Source organism: Cyrtonyx montezumae, unplaced genomic scaffold (assembly GCF_038088225.1).
Source record: "Cyrtonyx montezumae isolate F1298 unplaced genomic scaffold, pur_monq_1.0 scaffold_7, whole genome shotgun sequence".
Taxonomy (NCBI): Eukaryota; Metazoa; Chordata; class Aves; order Galliformes; family Odontophoridae; genus Cyrtonyx; species Cyrtonyx montezumae.
The window spans coordinates 27,390,953-27,411,410 of NW_027072078.1; the positions used below are offsets into that span (position 1 = coordinate 27,390,953).

Sequence of the window (20,458 nt, forward strand, 5' to 3'; positions counted from 1 at the left end):
TCTCCTATCATAGCTCATGAGTACTACAGCAGGGTTTCTGGAAGCAGGTAGTTTAATGCCAGTAAGCCTACTGGGACTGCTGCTTATAACAGTTTGTGACCTGTGTCTTCCCCTACCTCCAACGCTGTTTGCTCAAGGCACACAAGAGAACCTCTTTCTGCCCTTTTCTCTCCAATCTGTGGGTAGACAGAGAGCCCAGGATACAGCTCATCACCTGCTGTGGTAGAGTTCAGGCTGTTCCAACCCAAGGAGCAGGGGCTGAAGCCCGTCATATCTCTTTGGAAGGATTTGCCCTCTGCCTTTCTCAACAGTCTGCCCTTCTCACCCACGTAGGTACGGTGTGTGCACACCGGAGACAAGGGGAGCACATGCTGTGGCTGTGGTTCAGGGCTTCCCAGCTCTCAGTCCTCCTCATGACTACCTTCAGCCTTTTTCTACCCTGCCCTATAGCACAACACGGCATTCCTGCATTCCATTCTTCTGCAGCTCACTTTGAGGACTCCTGTGTTCCATGTTTCTCACTCTTCTGAAAAGCAAAGTTGTTTTTATTTCAATAATTGAAATAAAACTGAATTAGTTCAGTTCCTCAGTCACTAGCCCCTTCTCCTAGAATTCTTTCTGTGCTATTCTTCATTCCTACACATTTTTTTTCTGCATGGTTTCTATGGCAACCTGTTTTCCTCTCCATCTGCTGCAGATCCCCGTTGCCATGTTTTGCTTCTTTTCATCTCTGCTGAATGCCATTTCCAGGTGTATAATCATAACCAGGTTAGATTGGAAACCAAGCCAAAGCACTCCGTAGCTTTGGTAGTCAAACCTGTCGTATGCAATCCCACTGCTCCGTTGCTATATATGCTCTGCCTATGGGAGACCAATACCGAGCTCTTTTTGATACCAGACATCCTACATGTATCAGCACATGCTGATCAATTCTGCAGCCACTTCATAATATCCAGATTATGTCCTTCCTCCTCGTTGCAGCCTCTGCTGCCTACAGAGTGGGTATATTAGGATTCTCAAAAGTCAGCGTAGCTCTGTTGCCTGAGGACTGTTTTGAAGACAACTGCCAATAAGTTGCCAGAGATGTTTTTCTTCCAGCAAATGCATTTTTCATTTCTGCTATAGTCCTGTAATATTTTACTTCTCCTGAAGACCTTCTCCATTAGATTACAGAAAGCCCTACACAGCAGAGACTGTATACAAATGACCTTTCAGTCCATTCTGCTTGAATGATGAAAATTGCTTGGAATTTGCTAAGATTCCTGTGGGCCTAACATCCAACTTCATTTTCTGCTAAGTACTTATGAAAAACTTATTTAAGTGTGGGAAAAAAAATACATTCCTGCTGTATAATCCAATCAAAACCAGCAGCAGAGAACTCAACTGAATAAAATGAATGTAGTAAAAAATGTCAATGTTGATTTGTTTCCTAGATCCCATGAGCTGGTAAAGTCAGACTGCAAGAAATCCACGTGGAAACAGTAAAGCTGTAAGTAATTTGGACTGTGAGCTCTTACAGACAGAAACTGACGTTGTTTATTTGTATCCAGCATCCTGGAGGAGCTGTGTTGAGATATCAGATGCTGTCTCAGTACAGATGGCTGCTATTCAATACCTACAATTAACAGCAGTTATGCATACAGTACAGTAGTGTTTATATAGACATTTCTGCAAAACTTCAATTTAGAGTATAATTCAGGGAAAAGTATTGTAAAAAATATCAGTTGGAAATCAAATAGGCCTGTGACATATGAGTAATGCTGATGCTAATCCTGTCCATCATTTCAAGGCATGGGTCAGATGCGATGCTGGCAGTTTAGACAGAATTTTAACTGTAGCTTTATGTGCCTATGAAAGATGTGAACTGCAACGTAGATAGTGCAGGACATCAGGAATACATAGGAAGCATAGGGAAAAGGGGGAAAAAAAAGTGATGTGCAGAGAAAGCTATCCTTTAAACACTGACAGCTAAAGGTGTAGCAGCAGAACTGCTCAAAACCAAAACAAATCAGACCTTGCACAGGAATGGAAATCAAGAAGAAAAGGTTTTTATCTGCATCACTGCTAAGGAAAAAAAGGAATGGCAACCCTACAGCAATGGCAGTGGAGTAGATAGCTAGAAGCTAAAGCAACGTGTTGCTTCAGTTTCCATAAAGAAAATTATGCAACCCTGGAGGGCAGAGGCAACACACTTAATGGGCTTAAGGGCATGGATATTGAAATTACCACATGCAATACAGCTGCAAAACTTGGAAGTTCTTCACCCTTCAATTCTGAAGGCTGAGTAATCTCCATCACTGGTCAGCACAAAATCTGTTGGCTTTTTAGCACACAGGCTGGAGAGCAAGTGAGTAACAAACTGCATGGAGGGAAGCAGGAAATGGGTTAAAGTGCAAGATAGGCATGTTACATGTAGATGAACCCAGTATCTTTCTTTGATAAGATAATTGCATTTGCGGACAAAGGAAAACCAGTAAAATCTTATCAACCTAGACTTTGGTAAAGTATTTGATTTGGTATTACTAGGAAATGTATTAGTTAAACTCAAGAAGATGAGGATTCATGTAAATACAATAAAACGCTGAAGGAGTCTGGGACAGAGGTAAAAACTGCTGACAGTTCAGTTATGGGCCTGGAGGAATCCATCTGAATAACATCATTAAGTCAGTTTGGAGCAAAAAATGACAAGCAGGATAATGAAATTTGCTATCAAGAAAGTTGGGAGGTGTTTTCAGTACAGAGGAAGCCTTACAGGGAGAATGGTACGATTGTTATGCCCTAGCAACAGGCATGGGGTGAAATTCAAATGTATAAAGCACAAGGACATGCACCGATTGACTAATTACATCTCTGCTATAAATTAAAATTCATGAGCTATGAACAACAGAAGGGGAAAAGCCACGTGCCTGATACAATCATTAAAAAGGTAAATGCAATCTCATGTGTAGCTAAGCAAGTATTTCCGGGAACAATAATTACATACGCACCAAGTGCTGGGTAAAATTCCATTGAGATTTTAGGGCATCGTTCAGGTTATCAGCATTAAGTGAATCTGAATTCATGCTGGACTAGGTACAGAGGAGCATCATCTGAGAAATAGCAAAGAGGAGATAAGAGAGCATGATCTGGGCAGAACAAGTGCTGGGAAGGGATCTGATTCTTCCCTGTAAATACATTTGGGGCAGGAGGTAGTCAGAGAGGGAGAAGCTCAATGTGCAGTGCCCTCTTGTCTGCTCTGGGTCCCCCCCCCAGAGCAGCCAGCCCCCATCCCCTCCCTGCCTGTGAAGCCTGGCATTTCTCAGTCGTGTTTTTATGAGTGTTCAAAGACCAACTTGTCCTCACAGAGAAAAGCACACCTGACTTAAAAGTTAAAAAAACCCTCTTGGTCGCCCTGGTTTTGCAGCAGCCTTTTGTTTGATTGTTTGTTTATTTGCAGCAGCTGTTTGACTGATCAAAACCAGGCAGCTTTGCAAACTCTGGCAGTTGACATGAGCAGAACCTATTAGGCACTGAAGCAGATCAGGTGAGCACGGGTGGGGTGGCCATGAGAGGGTTGTCCTTATCTTCCCTACTAACCAGACCTAGCTTTTATGTTTGTTACATTCTAGTGACTCACAGTTGAGTTGGTTCTCCTGTGCCTATGTGAAAAACAAACACTGTGCCTTTGTTGGAGAGAACAGGTTCTTCTCCTTGCTAGATAAAACAACAGCCATCAGCATCCATTGATGCTATATGTGGCTCCAGGGCTTCCAAATTTGAGAAAGCATGTTTCCTGGCTATGCTGTGTCCCCACTCAAAACGAACGCTGAGGCAGCTCAGGCACCTGAACCTGCCACATAAAGCAGCCTGTAACAGCCACGTGTGACTGAACTCCTCCCCCTCTCCACAGAGTGATGATTCCCCAAAGCCAGAGGACAGCTCAACAAAAGCACCAGCTCTCCAATTAGTGTCACTGTGTACATGCAAATGCGTGCATGCCCAGCCTCAGGCTGCTGCTCCCCACGGGTGCTGCCGCATCCATCTGCCCACTCACCCTCTGCCAACCTCACCCCTGCCACCTTCTGTACACCAACCAAACAGTGCAAGGTCAGCATGGAAGCTACAGACACAGGACCCAATTGTAATTGAAAGCTTTCAGTTTAGCTGCTTGCAGTACTCAAGATCTCTGTCCCCTGGGAACAACTTAAGGGAAGGGACCCTTTAGGGAGAAAGGTAGTGACAAGAGAGGGCTGGGTAGATTTAGGTTAGATGTTGGGAGGAAATTCTTCATGGTGAAGGTGCTGAGGTACTGGCACTGCCTGCCCAGAGAAGTTGTGGATGTCCCCTCTCTGGAGGTATTCAAGGGCAGGCTGGATGTGATCAGCTGGGAGGCATTTCTTGCCCACGGCAGGGGGATGGAACTGGATAATACTTACAATCCCTTTCAACCCAAACCATTCTATGGTTCCCTGATTGTTGCATGGATTAGATCCAGAAGCCAATGCCTTGGTGAGCGTGTCCTCACCACAGGGCTGGTGGAACCCGCAGGACTGAGCAGCTGAGAAGTCTTGGGGGAAGGAGAGATGGCAGCTCCTCCTTATCTCCATAGGAGATTTTCTTCACAGTAAAAGAGAGAAGAAATCTAAGAGACCCAGAGGTGCTACAGAGCCAGGAAAAGCACAAACTGTGGTGAACAAGCCAAGAGCGTAGGAAACACCCCTAGAACCAGTGCTTATGTGCTTTGGCTATACTCACACCAAGATCACAGCTTTACCTTCATCTTCACGAGGCTGTTTTTCACCTATTTCCTGGCATTTTATGTGAGCTCAGGATGCAGCTGAGCTGATGAAGCTACCAGCAGGTGGGCTGAGTATATGCCTGCCTCCAAACTACCCCCAGCCTTCTCAGAAGCACTGGCAGCCATCCTCAACCCATGAGTCACTGTGTCAGCCCACTCGTTATGGTGCCGGCAGTTTCTGAGCCGGGCCCTGGACAAAGACAGCACCCGTGGGATGAGCCTCAGGAGAGAGCTGGTGGGATGTGGGCAGGAGGGACCACAGGCACAGAGAGGGCAGGGAAGCAGCTCCATAGCACAAAAGGGGAGAGAAGGCTGCTTTAATGAGATGTGGAAGGCTGAGAGGTGACATACGGCAGTCTGCAGGGAGTCGTGGATGTCAGACCATATAGGGGAAAAGAAAGACTCTCTGCTTTGTCCTGCCTTGCTTCTATATTGACATTGGAAGCAGTGATACAGTCCATTGCTGTCAGTTTATCAGCTGAATACAGCTTTTGCAAAGCACTCGTCCCCTTTCCCCTGTCCAGGTGGCAGACCCCACCTGCGGGATGAAGCTAACCCGTGTCCATGTGGCTGGCAGGGCAGGTGGCACACAGAGCCAGACCCGCAGTCCTCCGCTGTCACATCTCCCCGCATCGAGCTGCAGCTCGATCCGTTTCCTCCCCAGCCCCGAGCGGGACCCCGCCGTGCCGTGCCGTGCCGTGCCGGGCTCCGGGCGCATCCCCGCGCTGGTGCCGCCCCCCCGGGGGCAGGACCGATTCGGGGCCGCGGTCCCTCGCAGCCTCACACCCGTTTCTCCCGCAGGCGCTGAGGGCCGGGCCGGAGGCGGTGCTGGCAGCGGGGCCGAGCACAGCAGCATGTCGCCGCTCCGCGTCTGCATCGTGGGTTCGGGGAACTGGTGAGTGAGGGGAACCCGTTTCCTTGCTTCCTTCCTTCCTTCTCCCATTTTCTCCTTTTTTTTTTTTTTCTCGCCGCCTGTCCCCCCGCCTCCCTTAAGCGCATCACGGGAGCCGGGGCCCGCCCAGCTCCGTGCCGGGCTGCCCCTGGCCAGCAGCGGGGCCGGGGTCCGCAACAGGTCCCGGTGGGGGTCCTGCTGCGGGTCTCCATGGTGCTGAAAGCGGCAGCGCTCACCACCCCCGGCCGGGGCTTGTCCCGCCTTAACGCTCTGGGCACGGACCGGCTGCACCGGTCTGGCATCCCTGCTCTGTTAAAATAATAACCCAGAGGGAAGAGGAAATCCTGCAAGCAGCTTCTCTTAGCCCCGGGCCGGGGGTCACTTTGTATTGTGACCCAACTGGGGATTGTCAAGACTGCTCGCATGCAGCAAACGCAAACAACAGAAAGGGATGCAGAAACCAATGCAAACTGGAAAAACATAAGGCTTCTCCTTAAGTGCATGAACCATTTAAAGCCTGGCGCCAGGACAGCGAGATCCCAGGGAGAATAAGAGCTGTGTCAGTAGCAGTGTTTGTTTGTGGCAGAGTCCGTGCCATTCAAATATCAGCCTGAAGTAGCCAGGAGAGCAGCAGCACTGCTCCAATTGCTTTGAAAGAACCAGGACTTGGGGTTTGTTTAACAGCACTCTTCACTTCTATCATCCTTGGCATGCAGTTTTGCATCTCTTCTCAGAAAGAGAGGTGATGCACTGGCACAGGCTGCCCAGGGAGGTGTAGGAGTCACCATCCCTGGATGTGTTCGTGGACTGTGGAGATGTGGGACTGGGGAACGTGGTCAGTGGGCACAGTGGGGATGGGTTGGAGTTGGACTGGATTATATTAGTGGTCTTTTCCAACCTTAATGATTTTATATGCATACACAGCCTTGTCAAAGCACTGTGCTCAAGTCTCCAGCTTATCCTTGCCCCTGCTTATGAGAGTATATCTGCTCCTTCTCAGCCCTTTTTGCCTGGACAAAAGCACTGCTTGCAAAAGCTCCTTGGAGCTGAGAGCCTCCACCAAAGTCAGTAATCCCTGTCTCAATGGACTTTGCATCTTACTTACAGTTTATATTACCTAAGCACAAACAAACTGAACAACATGTATGCGCGTGTGCTTGGGATTAGCAAACACAACACCCAGGTAATTCTTTGGATTGTTTTTGTGCAAAAAGGGCAAGTTTCTTAAGAATTTACATACCTGACAGCTAAGCAGAAGCAAATACCAAAAACATCAATAGGAGAGGGAGTGGCTGCTGAGAGCACAGAGTAGTTATAGCACAGCTCTTCACCTTCCTGCCTTGCAAAACCAGCCCACTGCTTCTTGATTGCCCACACATGACATGTTTACAGACCATGGTTCCTGTGCATGACATCTCTAATACACGGTCTCTGACATGCAGCCATACCACAAGGTCCTCTCCAGGAGCTCACCATGTCATTCTAGCACCTGAATCCCTCCCCTGCATCGCTCTTCCTCCTCACCTTAAACACAGACATCCAAGCCCACACAAGTTACTTATTTTTCTTCCAAGATCCTCAAGAGACATGGCTAAATGTCTAGCACTGTTGATCAGCCAACCATTACTCTCTCACTACATGCGCAAGCAAGCATCTCATGCCTTTTCCCAGGCTGCTCCTTCACCATAAAACATTCTCAAAAGCCAGTTAGTTGTATTCCTTCAGTTTTTTACTATTGAGGGCTGATTTTCACAATGTGTACAGTCTTGGAAAGAGGTGATACAAAGATACTGAGAACCCAGACCCCTGGATGACTCGGTGCAGTCCTGCCTGCGCTCATCTCTTGCTTCCTACCATATGGATATATTGTAAAACCTTTGTGAAGGAGACAAATGTTTTCTCTAGTGTTTAAATCACACCTGTTCATGGCCTCTATGACAGCACAGGTAATCTCAGCACAACACAGGAGTGTGCTTCCCTTTGGCAAACACCATTTTCCATTTGGGTGACAGTTCAGACAACTGTGCTTGAGCCTTTCCTGCAGCTCAGAAACGTGGCTGGCACGTGATGCAGCGTGTCGCAATAGCTAATGTCAGCTGCAGAAGTTCAGCAGCTCACTCTGGCTTACTAAGTCAACACTGTCAGGAGAATCAAGGCTGATGCGGTTAAGTAAAACAAAGGCTACACCACATCTTGCAGCTGTCAGCCAGGCTCAGGAAGGATTGTGTTTAGGTTAACCATAGTTCAGTTGTCTGTTTATTAAAAAATACAGGTTCATTTCAATGTCTGTCCCTTTGGAACATAAAAGCTCTGCCGATCTCATTATATTCATTTGGACTCTCTGCAGTGAAGAGCTGTCTTTAACTGGGCACGTGTCTTTACCACAAACAGATGGCCAGGCTTTTTACAGAGGTGCACAGAAGGAAGATGATTCAATGGTCATAAATTAGGCTGGGGAGGCTCCAACTGGAGTTTAAAAAAAATAAAAATAAAAAAAAAAAAAAAGCTATGAGAATGCTAGAGCACTGGGACAGGTTACCCAGAGAGGAGAGAAGGTGGTCCCTGAAGAGTTTTTAAGTCTCAACTGAACAAACCCAAGTGACCTGATCCCAGCTAAGTGTCATTCCCGCTTTGGAGACTTCTCAGGGTTCATTCCAACCTGACTGTCGAAAGGATTCACAGAGCCCTTCCAGCTCTAAGTTTCACCAGCTCCAGTGCATTTAGATATCTGCATATACAAAAGAATGGGTCTTATTGAAATGATTCTTCATGAAAAAGTTTTCCCATTTACTGATAAAATATCTCCAGATAAGTGACAATTAGCAGTGACAGTTAGCAAGATGCGAGTCCCTTCCAACATGATTTAACACAACTGGGGAAGAGGACTGAGTGTCATTTTCACTTACTTCAAAAGAATAATCTAAATGGAGCTCTCAGTCATCTATGAATCTTCGCTGAAAAGTTTTGGAGGAAAAAAACAGTGTGGTGGCAAAGTCTTTAGCGTTCAAGTGTCCTTGGTTTTGTTTGCACAAGCAGACCTTCCCTGCCAAGCCTGTGTAGTCTACTGAACGCTGGCATCACAGACAAAGCAGTTCTTCTTTCCAACTCTAATTAGTGGGGATTGTGAATTTTCGATGGCCCAGTTACAACAGTGCACTGCTTTTTGAACTGCATTGTTTCATAGCAATTTTCCCTAATGGCTACTCTGTGCCTTTTAAACATTAAACCTTTCCTCCTCCAAATTCCCATTTCCCTAAAGAGAAACCAAACAAAAATACTGGGGTTTACGAAGGTACCTTTACACATAAGATATCTTCATGGATACCTTGTCAGTGGGAGAATATTTGAGTGGAAACATCTACTCAGATCGGTAATGACAGCTCTGCAGGATGATCAGTTTTATCTGCTGAGAGTTGTGAGCCCCGTCCAGGATTTCAGAACTTAGAGCTGGAATCTTCACCTTTCAACAGAAAAACATACAAACTTGGTATAGTTAGAGGTTAAAAGACACCCTACCCCATCAAAAAGTCATTTCAGTGCACATTCTGTGCATCTTTTATATGTCTCTATATTGCAGTCTTCTTTAGTTTGCCTTCAGCTTTTCAGAGGGGAAGAAAACCTTGGGGTCAAGCCACTATTTGCCACACCAAAAATACTCATTTACATGTATTACTAATATGTATTTACATACTGTGCCACAAGTCAACCTCAGCTCAGGCCTCAATTGTGCTCTCTGCTGGAGAGCAGGGGAAGAGGACCAGCACATAAGACATCTAACAGATAACAGGAACATAATGTGAACATATGAGTGGCTCCTGTAGTAAAGATTTACCCTGAAAACATTCACCTACATATTTTACACTTACAAAGAAACAAAACAAAAGACATTTTTGTTGGTTTGATTTTTGAAAGAAAGCATGATGGCAGCTCAAGATATAGTATGCAGTCAACACTGCAGCGAAGTGGCAATTTATCTCAGTGGGATTTCTTTGTGGTTAAAGATTAAGACGAAGCCCTTCTTCTTTATTACTTATTGAGCAATTAGCCTTGTGCTAAGCTTCCACATCAGAAATAGAGCTGAGCCAAGGGGAGTCAGTTACCACATGGTTTCCCTTTGAACCACTCACAGTGCAGACCTCACTGGACTTTGGGATGCACTTTTATCAGCTAAAGAAAACCAAATTTAACCGAGTCCTGTTCACACTCTGTATTGCACACGTGTTCCACGTGGGTCAAAGGACAAGAATGTTGTAACTGGAACCTCTCTTCAATTTGTGTCAGCAAAATGGCCAGCACTTTTAAAGCTGAATTAAAGTGAAAAGGAGAATAGAGCAGGAAAGAGAATCACTCCTCCTCCCCTGAGATGATTTAAAGGGTATCAAGCAACATTCTCAACATTTTTACTCCTTTTTAGACCTGTCATGACAAGACAGTAAGTGAAAGTTTGTAACACTGCCACACTAAATGAGGCAATAAATCCAAATGGAGATAAAACACGTTCAGCACAACTAAGAGTAAACTGTACCATTTGAATGTCTTTAGATATTCCAGATCCTGTTACACTGATCATCAGAACCACATCTAAAGAGAAACCAACAGGTTCAAGTCTGTTTTGCTGCAATTCCTTAGCATTTATCTCTTACATAAAATCCTTATTGCAGCTGTTTGGTTGTTGGTAGGGAGCTGGCATACAGCTGTGTTAGACGCAGTGCACAAAGACTGTCAGAGCAGAAGCACTCAGGGGGACTGTGCTACCTGCATTATTTTATGTTTGTTGGTTTTTATTAAAATATAAAAATCTGAGAAGAAATCGATATTAGTTCCAAATAGTGTATTTTTAGCATTGTTGATGGCACATCCCACTTCCATTGACTCTATATCATCTTTCATATGACTTCAGATTCCTTATTAGTTACATTTAGTTCTAATTGCTGTGATTTTAAACCGAGTTTTTTGTTTTTACATAGAGGAGTGGGTAAAGCTTTGTGATTAATTTAGTAAGCACGTGAGCAGCTTTATAGCACAGGCCTTTTAATGAGATATTATGCTGAAAGTAATTTGTGTTTCCAGTTGGTCACTTTTACATTATTATTTTTAAAAGGGGATCAGCCATAGCAAGAATCATTGGCAAAAATGTACAGAAGTCCAACAGATTTGATCCTACTGTCAAGATGTGGGTATTTGAAGAGATCATCAATGGAAGAAAACTCTCAGAAATAATCAACCAGGAACACGAGAATGTTAAGTATCTCCCTGGATACAAGATGCCTAAAAATGTGGTAAGTTGAAACAAAAAGTCACTTTTTCTATATATGTATATAAGGAAGACAAAACTGCTTCGTTCTGGTTTGCCACCTAACTCATTCCAGTATTATAAATATGAAACATAACCCACTTCTGTGACCTCTGCTTGTCTCTTGTCACACAACCTCAAACATCCTGCTGTGCCAAGCACAGGTACACAACGTGCCATCCTCCTCTCCTGCACAAATCAGCATCTCTCTGCCTGCTATTCCTAGAGCTGTGTCTACTCAGAGCAGAGAGTTTTCAAGCCCACAGCATCTTCTGGATAAAAAGGGAAAGCGACTGCTCTCCCTTCTTCTAAAAAAGGAAATCAACAGCGTGACTAACGGCCGTGGCTTACAAGGAGATGAGCAGGGAGCTCTTGCTTCTTGGGTGATTTCAGGATAGTGGCATATTACTATAATTAATACCACTTCAAATTCTACCAAAATATAAGTACTAATGGCTAATTATGCCTTGCTACTTAATCAGTCTAGGGAATTTAATGCTACTGAAGCACCATGAGACATTTTGGCTGTTCCAGACTTTGCCAAATGTCAGAATTTGTGAATTGAAGAAAATACTGCATTTCTAGAACAGCTGAGAACAGCTGTCGTTGTAAAGGGAAGTTAAGATGCTGCACGTGGTGGGTCTCCATGCCTGGAGGGTGGTTATATTTAGTACTATGTTTCGCAGTACTATGTGCTGGGATTGCATTTTTGCACTCCCATGATTTGAACTTGGCACACAGTTCTCCTGGATTCAGATTGAATCGCCATTGTTATTTTCACAATCCAGGAACAGATCAACAAGCTTGTTTTCATCATCTGAGAGCAGCCTCATCCCATCTCTAGCAAAGTCTCTGAGATCTCCACAGAACAGATCAGCTGGTTGCAGTCAGCCTGGAGGGAGGGGCTCTCACATCTTCATCTCCAACTGGAAAACATTTTTACCTCTCATTGTTGCTCTACTTTTTGCAGAGACAGAAACTCTCCCTGCACAGTGCCATCGATGCAGCCCCTCTGTCCTTGTCTCATATTGCCATTTTCCTTTCAAGCAGCCTTTCTGGTAGCAATCCTGATTCTTGAGTGAGGAGCTACACTTGCTCTCAGGTTGCATGCTGTAAGGCTGTGTCTAAGGGCAGTATTTTCTCTGACTGGAAGAGCAGACAAATTCACCTCCAATTTCCTCTGCAATCTGGCTTTAATTGTTGTTCTAAGTAACACTGGCATTTAGAGGAAGGTACAGCTTGCTGGTTATTAAGCACATTGCCTCAGTGGTGATACTTTGCAAGGTGTGAGAATTCTCACCTGGTGCGAGGGAGCTTATTTTCCTTGTCACACTTGTTCCAGGTGGCTGTACCAGACGTGGCTGAAGCAGTGAGAGGAACGGACATCTTAGTGTTTGTCCTACCACATCAGTTCATCGGACGAGTCTGTGAGCAGATGACAGGTTACATAAAGCCAGGAGCATTCGGGATTTCACTCATCAAGGTAGGTCGTTGTCTCCACAAGAATCAGCCTGTAAGGAGTAAATATGTTTAATTAAAGGATAGGAACTCCGTCCCTCAGCTGCAAGCTCTGCATAAACATGAGCATTTCTTTCCACAAGAGTTGAAACTCACAAAGCCTCCAGTAGTCCCTCTGCTGTTCATGCAACCAGAGAGTAGAAAGGATTGGTCAACTCCACTGGGCCAAGTAACCATCCTTATGAGCTGTCTTTAGCCTGGATCAGTTCCCATTCAGACCAGCACAGAGGTGAAAACACACAGGGAGAGGGCTGCACGAGCTGGTGCTGCTGCCAGGAAAAATATTCCAACCTCAGCCTCTGTTAACTCTTAACTAGAGAGAGCACAGGGTCTAAGTGCCTGTCCTGAGTGCATGCAAAGCTGTGCGTGGAAATACTGCACAGGCGTATTAATAACTTTGCAGAACTGGAGCATTTCCCATTCGTAATGAAAAGGGTAATTGCTTTTTAAAGGCTAGATGTGTCAGATTATCATTACCTTAAGGGGAATTAATATTTTAAGAGAGTCTCAAACTAACAGAGGCAACACGTAGCAATATAGTCTGCCACTTCTGTTGATTGTGTTAAGGAAATATCCAATTTAAAGCTGAAATGTCAGAAATTTAATTCAAGCTCTCAGGTTGCAATATCAGCTCTTTCCTTTTTTATTTTCCCCTATCAAAATTATCCAGCAGGTAGCAATGCATAGAGGAGGGGATGGTGAGGAAGGGAAGGACATTCCTGAAAATTCACTCCTTTCTTAGCTTCAGAAAAGCTACGACAGCACAGTACACTCCTTATACCATTGAAGCACTGAAGTTAACACTTCAGATCTTGCAAAAGAAGCCACTGCTTGTAAGCTTAATTTAAAAATATGGCTCTGCACCACAGGAGTTTAACACAAAGGAAAAATGCAGCACAGAAGGACACCTGAGGGCAGCAGCACTGGGTGTGAGCCCTGCTGCAGGGCTAACTTTATTGCACCTTCTCCCTGAACTTGCCTTGAGTTTGTACTTAGAAGTACAAATACAGAACGTTGGCACTAATGGCTAATGCTAGCGAATACAAGACCCAAATCCTTCCAAATACAACCAGGCAGACCTGCAGGCAATAGGACACCTGCTTTCACAGCACTGCTGCTGCCATTTTCCTACACTCAGCTTTGTCTTTTATTCAGGGGATTGATGAAGGTCCTGAAGGCCTGAAGCTCATATCTGACCTCATTCGAGAGAACCTGAAAATAGAAATCAGCGTGCTCATGGGGGCCAACATAGCCAAGGAAGTGGCTGATGAGAAGTTCTGTGAAACCACCATTGGTAACTATTACAAAGGGCAAACTGGAGCACTCTGAGGCTCACCCTCACCTGAGGCTGAGGAACAGGACAGTGACTGGAGGCAGCCTGCAATGAGCTGTGCCGAGTCCTGGGACGTTCTATGCAGTGCTGTATGTGCTGCAGGGGGGTAGCTCCATTTCCAGGGAGGCTAGTGCTGGTAGGATCAGATCTGACAGCAGATTCCAGTACTGAGAGCTGTGAGCTAATTTCATCCATTAAAAATTACAATTTAGCCCTATTCCTGTAGGAGTTACCCAAAGCTACCTGTCTGCAAAGCCCAGCACTGAGTACTGAGGCAGCCAATATTGTCTAGGAAAGTGTAATCAGAAGCCCACGCTCCCTGATGTGTATTTCTCCATCTTCGTATTGCTCTGTTTAATAAAAGCAGCAGTAACATTCTGTTCTCCCCTTCCTAGAAGTGGGCCTGACCTGACTTCGAGAGTTCACCCAGCAGCTTTTAGAATCCATTGATCATTGAAGTCAGCAGAAATTAGTTTCATTCTTCAATAGCTGGTGAAGATCAAAGAAAAACTAATTACTGCAACACCGTTCACTGCTGTGCAAAGGTTACAGCAGTAGTGAAAACCACACCAGCTGGGCATTTGCTGCTGGCAGAGAAACTAGACATGAACAAAACCAGACAGGATCAGAGTTGGGCAATATTCATTTCCTTGGGGGCAACTTAATTTCTGCTGGCCAGATTTAAGCCATGGCAGGACGACAACTGCACAGGGAGGCCTGCCTGCCCCCTGCTTTTGGGGCCTCAAAGTATTTCTCCTTATGGAAAGCCATACTGGCTTCCAGCAGCAGGAGCAAGCGTCTTCTTCAGCAACTCCCAGTTCCTGTGACCACAAAACCCAAAGCTCCCTAGGCCCTTATTTCAAGTTTCTGTTTGTTGTACATCCTGCTGTCCCCCTGAAACATTACAAAAGCTCTAACTTCCATCCTTCCTTCCCACAGGGTGCAAAAATGAAGAACAAGGGCAGATCTTTAAGGAATTGCTGCAGACTCCCAACTTCAGGATTACTGTGGTGCCTGACTCTGATACAGTGGAGATCTGTGGAGCCTTAAAAGTTAGTGACTTCAAATCAGTTTTTTTTTTTTTTTTTTAATCAGGACTAAATTCTTACCCCTGTCTGTGCCTCTGTAAGCCACGTGGTCTAACAGCAGTCCTGCTGCCTTCTGACTGAGTGGGCATGGACAAAACACATAACATTTCACATGTCAGCTAGCAAAGCACTTCAAAATAGCTGGATTTTTGTATATATTTTTAACAGAATCACCTCTGTTTCTGAGGGCAGAATTTAGTCCATTATTTATATGTTGTAAGCACGTGGAACAAGGACTACTTCTACGTAAAGTAATTCCCACTACTAGCTTACTTCCATATTTCGAGTAGTGACCCACTAGGAGCACCACTCCGAGTTGGAAGCACACCTGAATGGAGTGCAGCCAAGTGTGTGCAGGGTCAGAAGAAATACCAAAGTCATCAGGCTTCCATGGCAGGGGCACTGGAGTGAAATCTGGGCTTTGTTTTAAAATGTGCTGTCCAGTCATTTGAATTCAGTATCTGAACGATTCACCTTTACTTGGAGGAGAGGGTTACTGGCTGGTGAAGAATTGGTTCTGCTTAGCCCAGATATGGGTAAGGTATTTTCAAACACCCACCCAAAGTTTTTACCTCCGGCTGGGAGCTCGTTCAGTTGTGAGGGAAATTTCTGCTCCCCTTGACATCACTGCTTTGGCATTGCCTTTGCTTAAACAAACAAAATCAGTGGAATTTCTAGCAACATATAACACAGATACAATAAACTGTGCTTCTGTAGGAGCTGGAAAGTGGGAGGTGAGGAAAAGGGCAGGCAGGACAAGGTGAGGAACGGGGACGGCTCTCAAGACATTTGTTTAGAGCTGTAGGAAAGGCCAGTTCTACTGACCATCCTTGCAGGCAAAACCAGGGTTGGCTCTATTGCAGTGTAGACAGAACCAACAAATTACAGAATAAAGAAGAAGAGCTATAAGGCCACGTCTTCACTCAGGCTATTTTAAACAGTTCAACCAGAAATGTCAGTGGGCCTAGCGGGAAAACAGAGCACTAATTGCACGATGCCACACGATGAATTGGGTGGAGACACGCTGCTGGAATTTCCTTAGCATGTATACCCTGGTGAACTGCCCATCTTATCTGATGGTTTCCTCCCCACCTGTTCTGCCTGGATGTGCTTTCAGAACATCGTCGCAGTAGGAGCCGGCTTCTGCGACGGGCTGAGCTTCGGCGACAACACCAAGGCAGCAGTTATCCGTTTAGGCCTGATGGAAATGGTGGCCTTCGCCCAGATCTTCTGCAGGGGTCCCGTGTCCATATCCACTTTCCTGGAAAGCTGTGGGGTTGCTGATCTCATCACCACCTGCTACGGAGGACGTAACAGAAAAGTAGCGGAGGCCTTTGCTCGCACGGGAAAAGTAAGGAGGATTTTGAAATATTTTAAAGAAAATTTTAAAAAAGAAATTCTTCTTTGTTTTATTTACCTTTCTGTAACTGATAACGTCGCAGCAGTACTCCCTCTGATCCAAGTAATCTCTCTTCTAGTCCATAGAGGAACTGGAAAATGAGATGCTGAACGGACAGAAACTGCAAGGTCCTCAGACTTCAGCCGAAGTCTACAAGATTCTGAAAGAGAAGAGCATGCTTGATAAGTAAGTGTTGTGAATTGAAACAAAACCTGACCCACTGGGCATGGCCAAGAATGATGAGCAATTCCTAACCTCCTTCATGCTACCTGTGGCCAACTGTCCTGTTTGTTTCCATAACGAGGTAATGCCACATTAAAACTTCATCATAATGAACAAGTTCACAGAGAAAGAAAACATTTTCAGATACTTTTCTTCTAATGTAACAAACAACAAAAAAGAGCTATATGCTTCTTCTGTCATAAACTAAACAGTGTGAAAAAACTTTCAAAACTGTTTATGTTTTCCTGTGCTTTCTTTAGGTTTCCCTTATTCACAACCATCTACAAGATCTGCTACAAGGGTGAATCGATCCAGAATTTCATCTCGTGTCTGCAGAACCACCCACAGCACATTTAGGAACTGAGCCTCTGCGCCCAGTTTGTTCTCATCCTTTCAGGACTTTACCCCCTTGGCAGCAAATAAAGTAGACAAATTGATTGTGTGGCAACACTTGCTGTAAGAGCAACACAGAATGTATTTCAGGCTCCTCGTTGGGGTGAAAATCTGCCCTTCAGCATGACATCCAGAGAACAGGAAAGCGTAAAAATCTGTCTTTGCTTTGAGATAGCAATTTGAGCATTTGACTGCAGCTACTTTTGTGTTGACTGAAAACAGTGCCCCTCATAATTTTCATATCAGGAGTTCAGTGTGGCTCGTGCGGAGCTCAGCACTTTGCTCTCTAATATTCATTACAGAAAAGCACAAGAACGCATCGAAACAGGAATTACAGCAAAGAGGTCCTACAGCAATAAGGTGCAGTCACATCAGCCACCGCGGGGTTCCTACCTCCCCTCCAACACAAATAGTGTAACATTCTCTATTTGGTGATGTTTAGTCCTTCCTTGAGCGTTTCCCAGCGTAAGGCACTTGGGAAAAACAGGTACTGCTGCCATGCTGACACACGTGGATGTTCAGCATATGTACAAAGAACTGTTTTGGGGCTGGGGGAGGAAGGAAGGGCCTTTTGTATTCAGCACACACGGAACCTTAAGCGCTAATCTGATTTCCTTATACTGACTATATTGCTGAAATATAGAAGAAAAACAAAAGGGAAACGACCAAAAACATTCATGTGAGCATTAGCACTTCAGAGCAAGTGTTACCCAGCAGTACTCACGCTGGCTGGGAGGGGGAACCCGAAGAGGAGACTGATAACTGAGGGGCACGCTCAGCTCAGCCTGCAGTGCTGTTATTCTCAGGGCGCAGAAGCAGCACTGAAATGACCGCTACAGACGCACAGAATTCCTTCTCCAATCGGATCCGAAACCGGGCCGCACTTCAGCCCCCCCAGGAAACCCCCAGCACTCACACCACTGAACTGCAGCACGGCCGTGCCCTGAGCCCAGCACTCCTGAAGGGACGCAGCCCTCTGTGCTGCGCACACCAACTGGTTCTCAAGCCAGCTTTTGATTTTGCCACTGACGGCGTTCATTTGAGAAACAGCCACGTTTTTAAACCCTACAACTGTACCGGGTACCTTTACCCAGCTGATGTTTTTCAGAGCTAAATAGCACACACACAAAGTGCTGGGCTGGAGGAACGGGACTGCAATTTCAGCTTCAAGTGTCAAGGACACACAGAGGATTCAGAAGCCTCCTTATTTCATGGGCGGGCTGGAGTTTTCTAAGCCATTCATGAGCTGAAAATAACAGCAAACATTTAATGTCCAAAGTATCAAACAATACTTTCTTGAAGTGATGAATAAATGCAAGCTTGGTGTAATTTCATTTTAAAACGCATAAAATAAATGAATGTTCTGACACGGTCTCTATGGTGCTTACCCTTACAGCTCAAAGAAAAGGCCAAGAAGAGTCTGTTTTCTACTGACATTTTTTATTGACGAACATAATTTTTTCCTTCTTTTGTATGACACTTTTACACAGTAAAATAAGAAGACTTTTACTTCATAAATAACAAAAATTAGCCCTTATATCTCAACCCAGTCAAAAATCTATGTAAAATAGTTTGTTCTGTATTTACACTCGGTACCAAAATAGGAAACGCGTATTCAAGGTCAGCCAGTTCTCCCAAGACAGTTGTTTTACCTCCAAGGGAAGCTTCACATTATGAAGGCAACAGTTACGCTTTGGAGGTCTGATGGTGTAAGACGGAGTCGTTGAATGTAACATAGACCCCAGTATGTTATGTGTATGTTAACTCATACACAATGCAGAGTCCCAGAACTTCAAGACATTCTGAGGGAAAGGAGCAGCCTGCTTCTCCAGTAATTTACTTGGTGCCATACTCCAGCCCAAAGCTCTCCTTCCTCCTTGTAACTGAAACGTGAGAAAAACGAGTCCCTGCAGCACAACTTTCCTCCTACTTCTAATTGAAACATATATAAATTTCAACTACTGGGATAACTAAAGATGACAAATTCACTTCCGTGAAGAAACACAGAACATGCTTTCATAGCATTAAAACCACAGACATTACATACTGGAAATGCAATCTATTTATTCCCTAGGGCAGCAAAAGCCCAAGGGATAACCTACCCCCCCCGGAGAAGGTGAGGTTTGTTTGGGCCGTATCTGAAAGTTTCCACGTGTAAGAGCTGCAATGGGATGGACTGGCCATGACATGTTCAGCAAACCCAAAGCAGCTGCCTGCAAACTCTATTTCAAGCCAATACAGACTGACTGGGGAAACACCATACTTAAGGCTACGCAAACGATTGTTTTAAGCTACCATTTTAGCTGTGTTCTACACTAAAAAATGGCTTGCGCTTCCTACCATGTCTATTTTGCTCTTAAGAACCTGAGATGTGTTTTTACTTAATACACCTTTGAGCCTCTCGAGTTAACAACGGGCTAACAGCTGAACTCAATGCCGAACAGAACTGAGGTAGGCAGTTTTACTCAGATACTCCTCCTGACAGCCACCAATTCACTGCCACTGTAAAGCAAACCCCACATGTCCCCTGGCAGCTCCCCCAAGGGCACAGCTGCCAGCTCACCGACACAACAGGTTGGATCCTGCCCTCCCAACTCCCTAAAGTCGCTTCCAATTCTGCAGCTCACAGCCAGTTTAAGCGTCAGAGAAATTACAGCTGAAATCTCAGATTATGAAGGCATTGCTAGTTTTCTGGATTCACTGATGCAGCTGCTCAGCAGGGAGGGCCGGACCTGACTACGAGCACTGCCACAGGCAGACAGGTGTTCCCTGGAGGCACGCTGCACTGCGGCCTCTCTTTCCCATCCAGAAGTAGGGAAGCATCAGCATTTTAAGCCATCTTTCAGTTCCCAGTTAGTGCTCAGGAAGAGAAAAGAAAAGCCCTCAAGATAAACAGCTGGGTAGAAGATTAAAAAAAACGTTCACTTAAATATAACAAATTCCACTTACACAGACAGACCGGCATATCAAATAGCAAATGCAATAAGTTAACACCGTTAGAAATGCTCAACAGTTACAAAGTTAACCAGAAAGTTCCAACAGTGCAAATATTTCACAGTAAGAAAAAATAACCAATAAGTTCTTTTCAAGTATAAAAAGCATTGCTGTTGAGTGATACCATTTCAACTGTATTATTGCACAACAAAAGACACAGCACCAACCCCTGGGGCCACAGATACACTCTGAAACCTTTATGCTGTCGAGGAATCCACTTACACCGACTGCTGGTTGTGCATACCTTAAAGTTAGCAGTGTTTGCTTGTTGGTCTGAGTGATTCTTGATTCAAACTCGTACACATTTAAAGCATTCAATCTCTAATTTGTATTGCTTCTCAGAATTATTAATTAAGGCTAACCAGGCCTTGCCTACCTCAAAGCAGACTGTGCATAACCTGCAGCTCAGGAGGGGAACTAGCCCAGTGCAAGGTACTCTCTCAGCCACATGCTCTCAGTTTTAGGTTGCAGCTTACTCACCTCACCAGTGTCATAAAGTGTCTTAAAAATATATACGAGGCACAAAGACAATCTTTAGTTTCCTTACAA

General features: G+C 44.9%; 1 protein-coding gene and 1 long non-coding RNA gene across 4 annotated transcripts; one reads left to right on the forward strand and one right to left on the reverse strand.

The window, feature by feature from the left end:
- The first annotated feature begins 5,322 nt into the window (after positions 1-5,322).
- LOC136057724 (glycerol-3-phosphate dehydrogenase 1-like protein) lies at positions 5,323-17,223 on the forward strand. Its single transcript, XM_065750561.1, has 8 exons — positions 5,323-5,672; positions 10,771-10,948; positions 12,305-12,445; positions 13,636-13,774; positions 14,753-14,865; positions 16,019-16,252; positions 16,380-16,486; positions 16,783-17,223. Exons 1-8 carry the CDS (start codon positions 5,323-5,325, stop codon positions 16,877-16,879), a joined length of 1,359 nt encoding a protein of 452 aa, XP_065606633.1. The 3' UTR covers positions 16,880-17,223.
- Positions 7,926-15,016, reverse strand: LOC136057726 (uncharacterized). 3 transcript variants are annotated; one of them, XR_010623065.1, is made up of 4 exons: positions 13,817-13,858; positions 12,263-12,473; positions 8,966-9,129; positions 7,926-8,135 (listed from the first exon to the last, which is right to left on the reverse strand). It is a non-coding gene; the product is annotated as an uncharacterized LOC136057726 (long non-coding RNA). The 3 variants fall into 3 exon arrangements; XR_010623064.1 differs by lacking the exons at positions 7,926-8,135; positions 13,817-13,858 and adding an exon at positions 14,923-15,016 and having other exon boundaries at positions 8,165-9,129; XR_010623063.1 differs by lacking the exon at positions 7,926-8,135 and having other exon boundaries at positions 8,165-9,129.
- Positions 17,224-20,458: the final 3,235 nt, after the last annotated feature.

What these genes read in the sequence shown, in the direction of transcription:
- LOC136057724 (XM_065750561.1), top strand. Translation starts at nt 5,323, where the DNA reads ATGAAGCTAACCCGTGTCCATGTGGCTGGCAGGGCAGGTGGCACACAG. An exon ending in ACAAGATGCCTAAAAATGTG is followed by an intron (nt 10,949 to 12,304) that starts GTAAGTTGAAAC and finishes CACTTGTTCCAG; the next exon opens with GTGGCTGTACCAGACGTGGC. An exon ending in TCGGGATTTCACTCATCAAG is followed by an intron (nt 12,446 to 13,635) that starts GTAGGTCGTTGT and finishes TCTTTTATTCAG; the next exon opens with GGGATTGATGAAGGTCCTGA.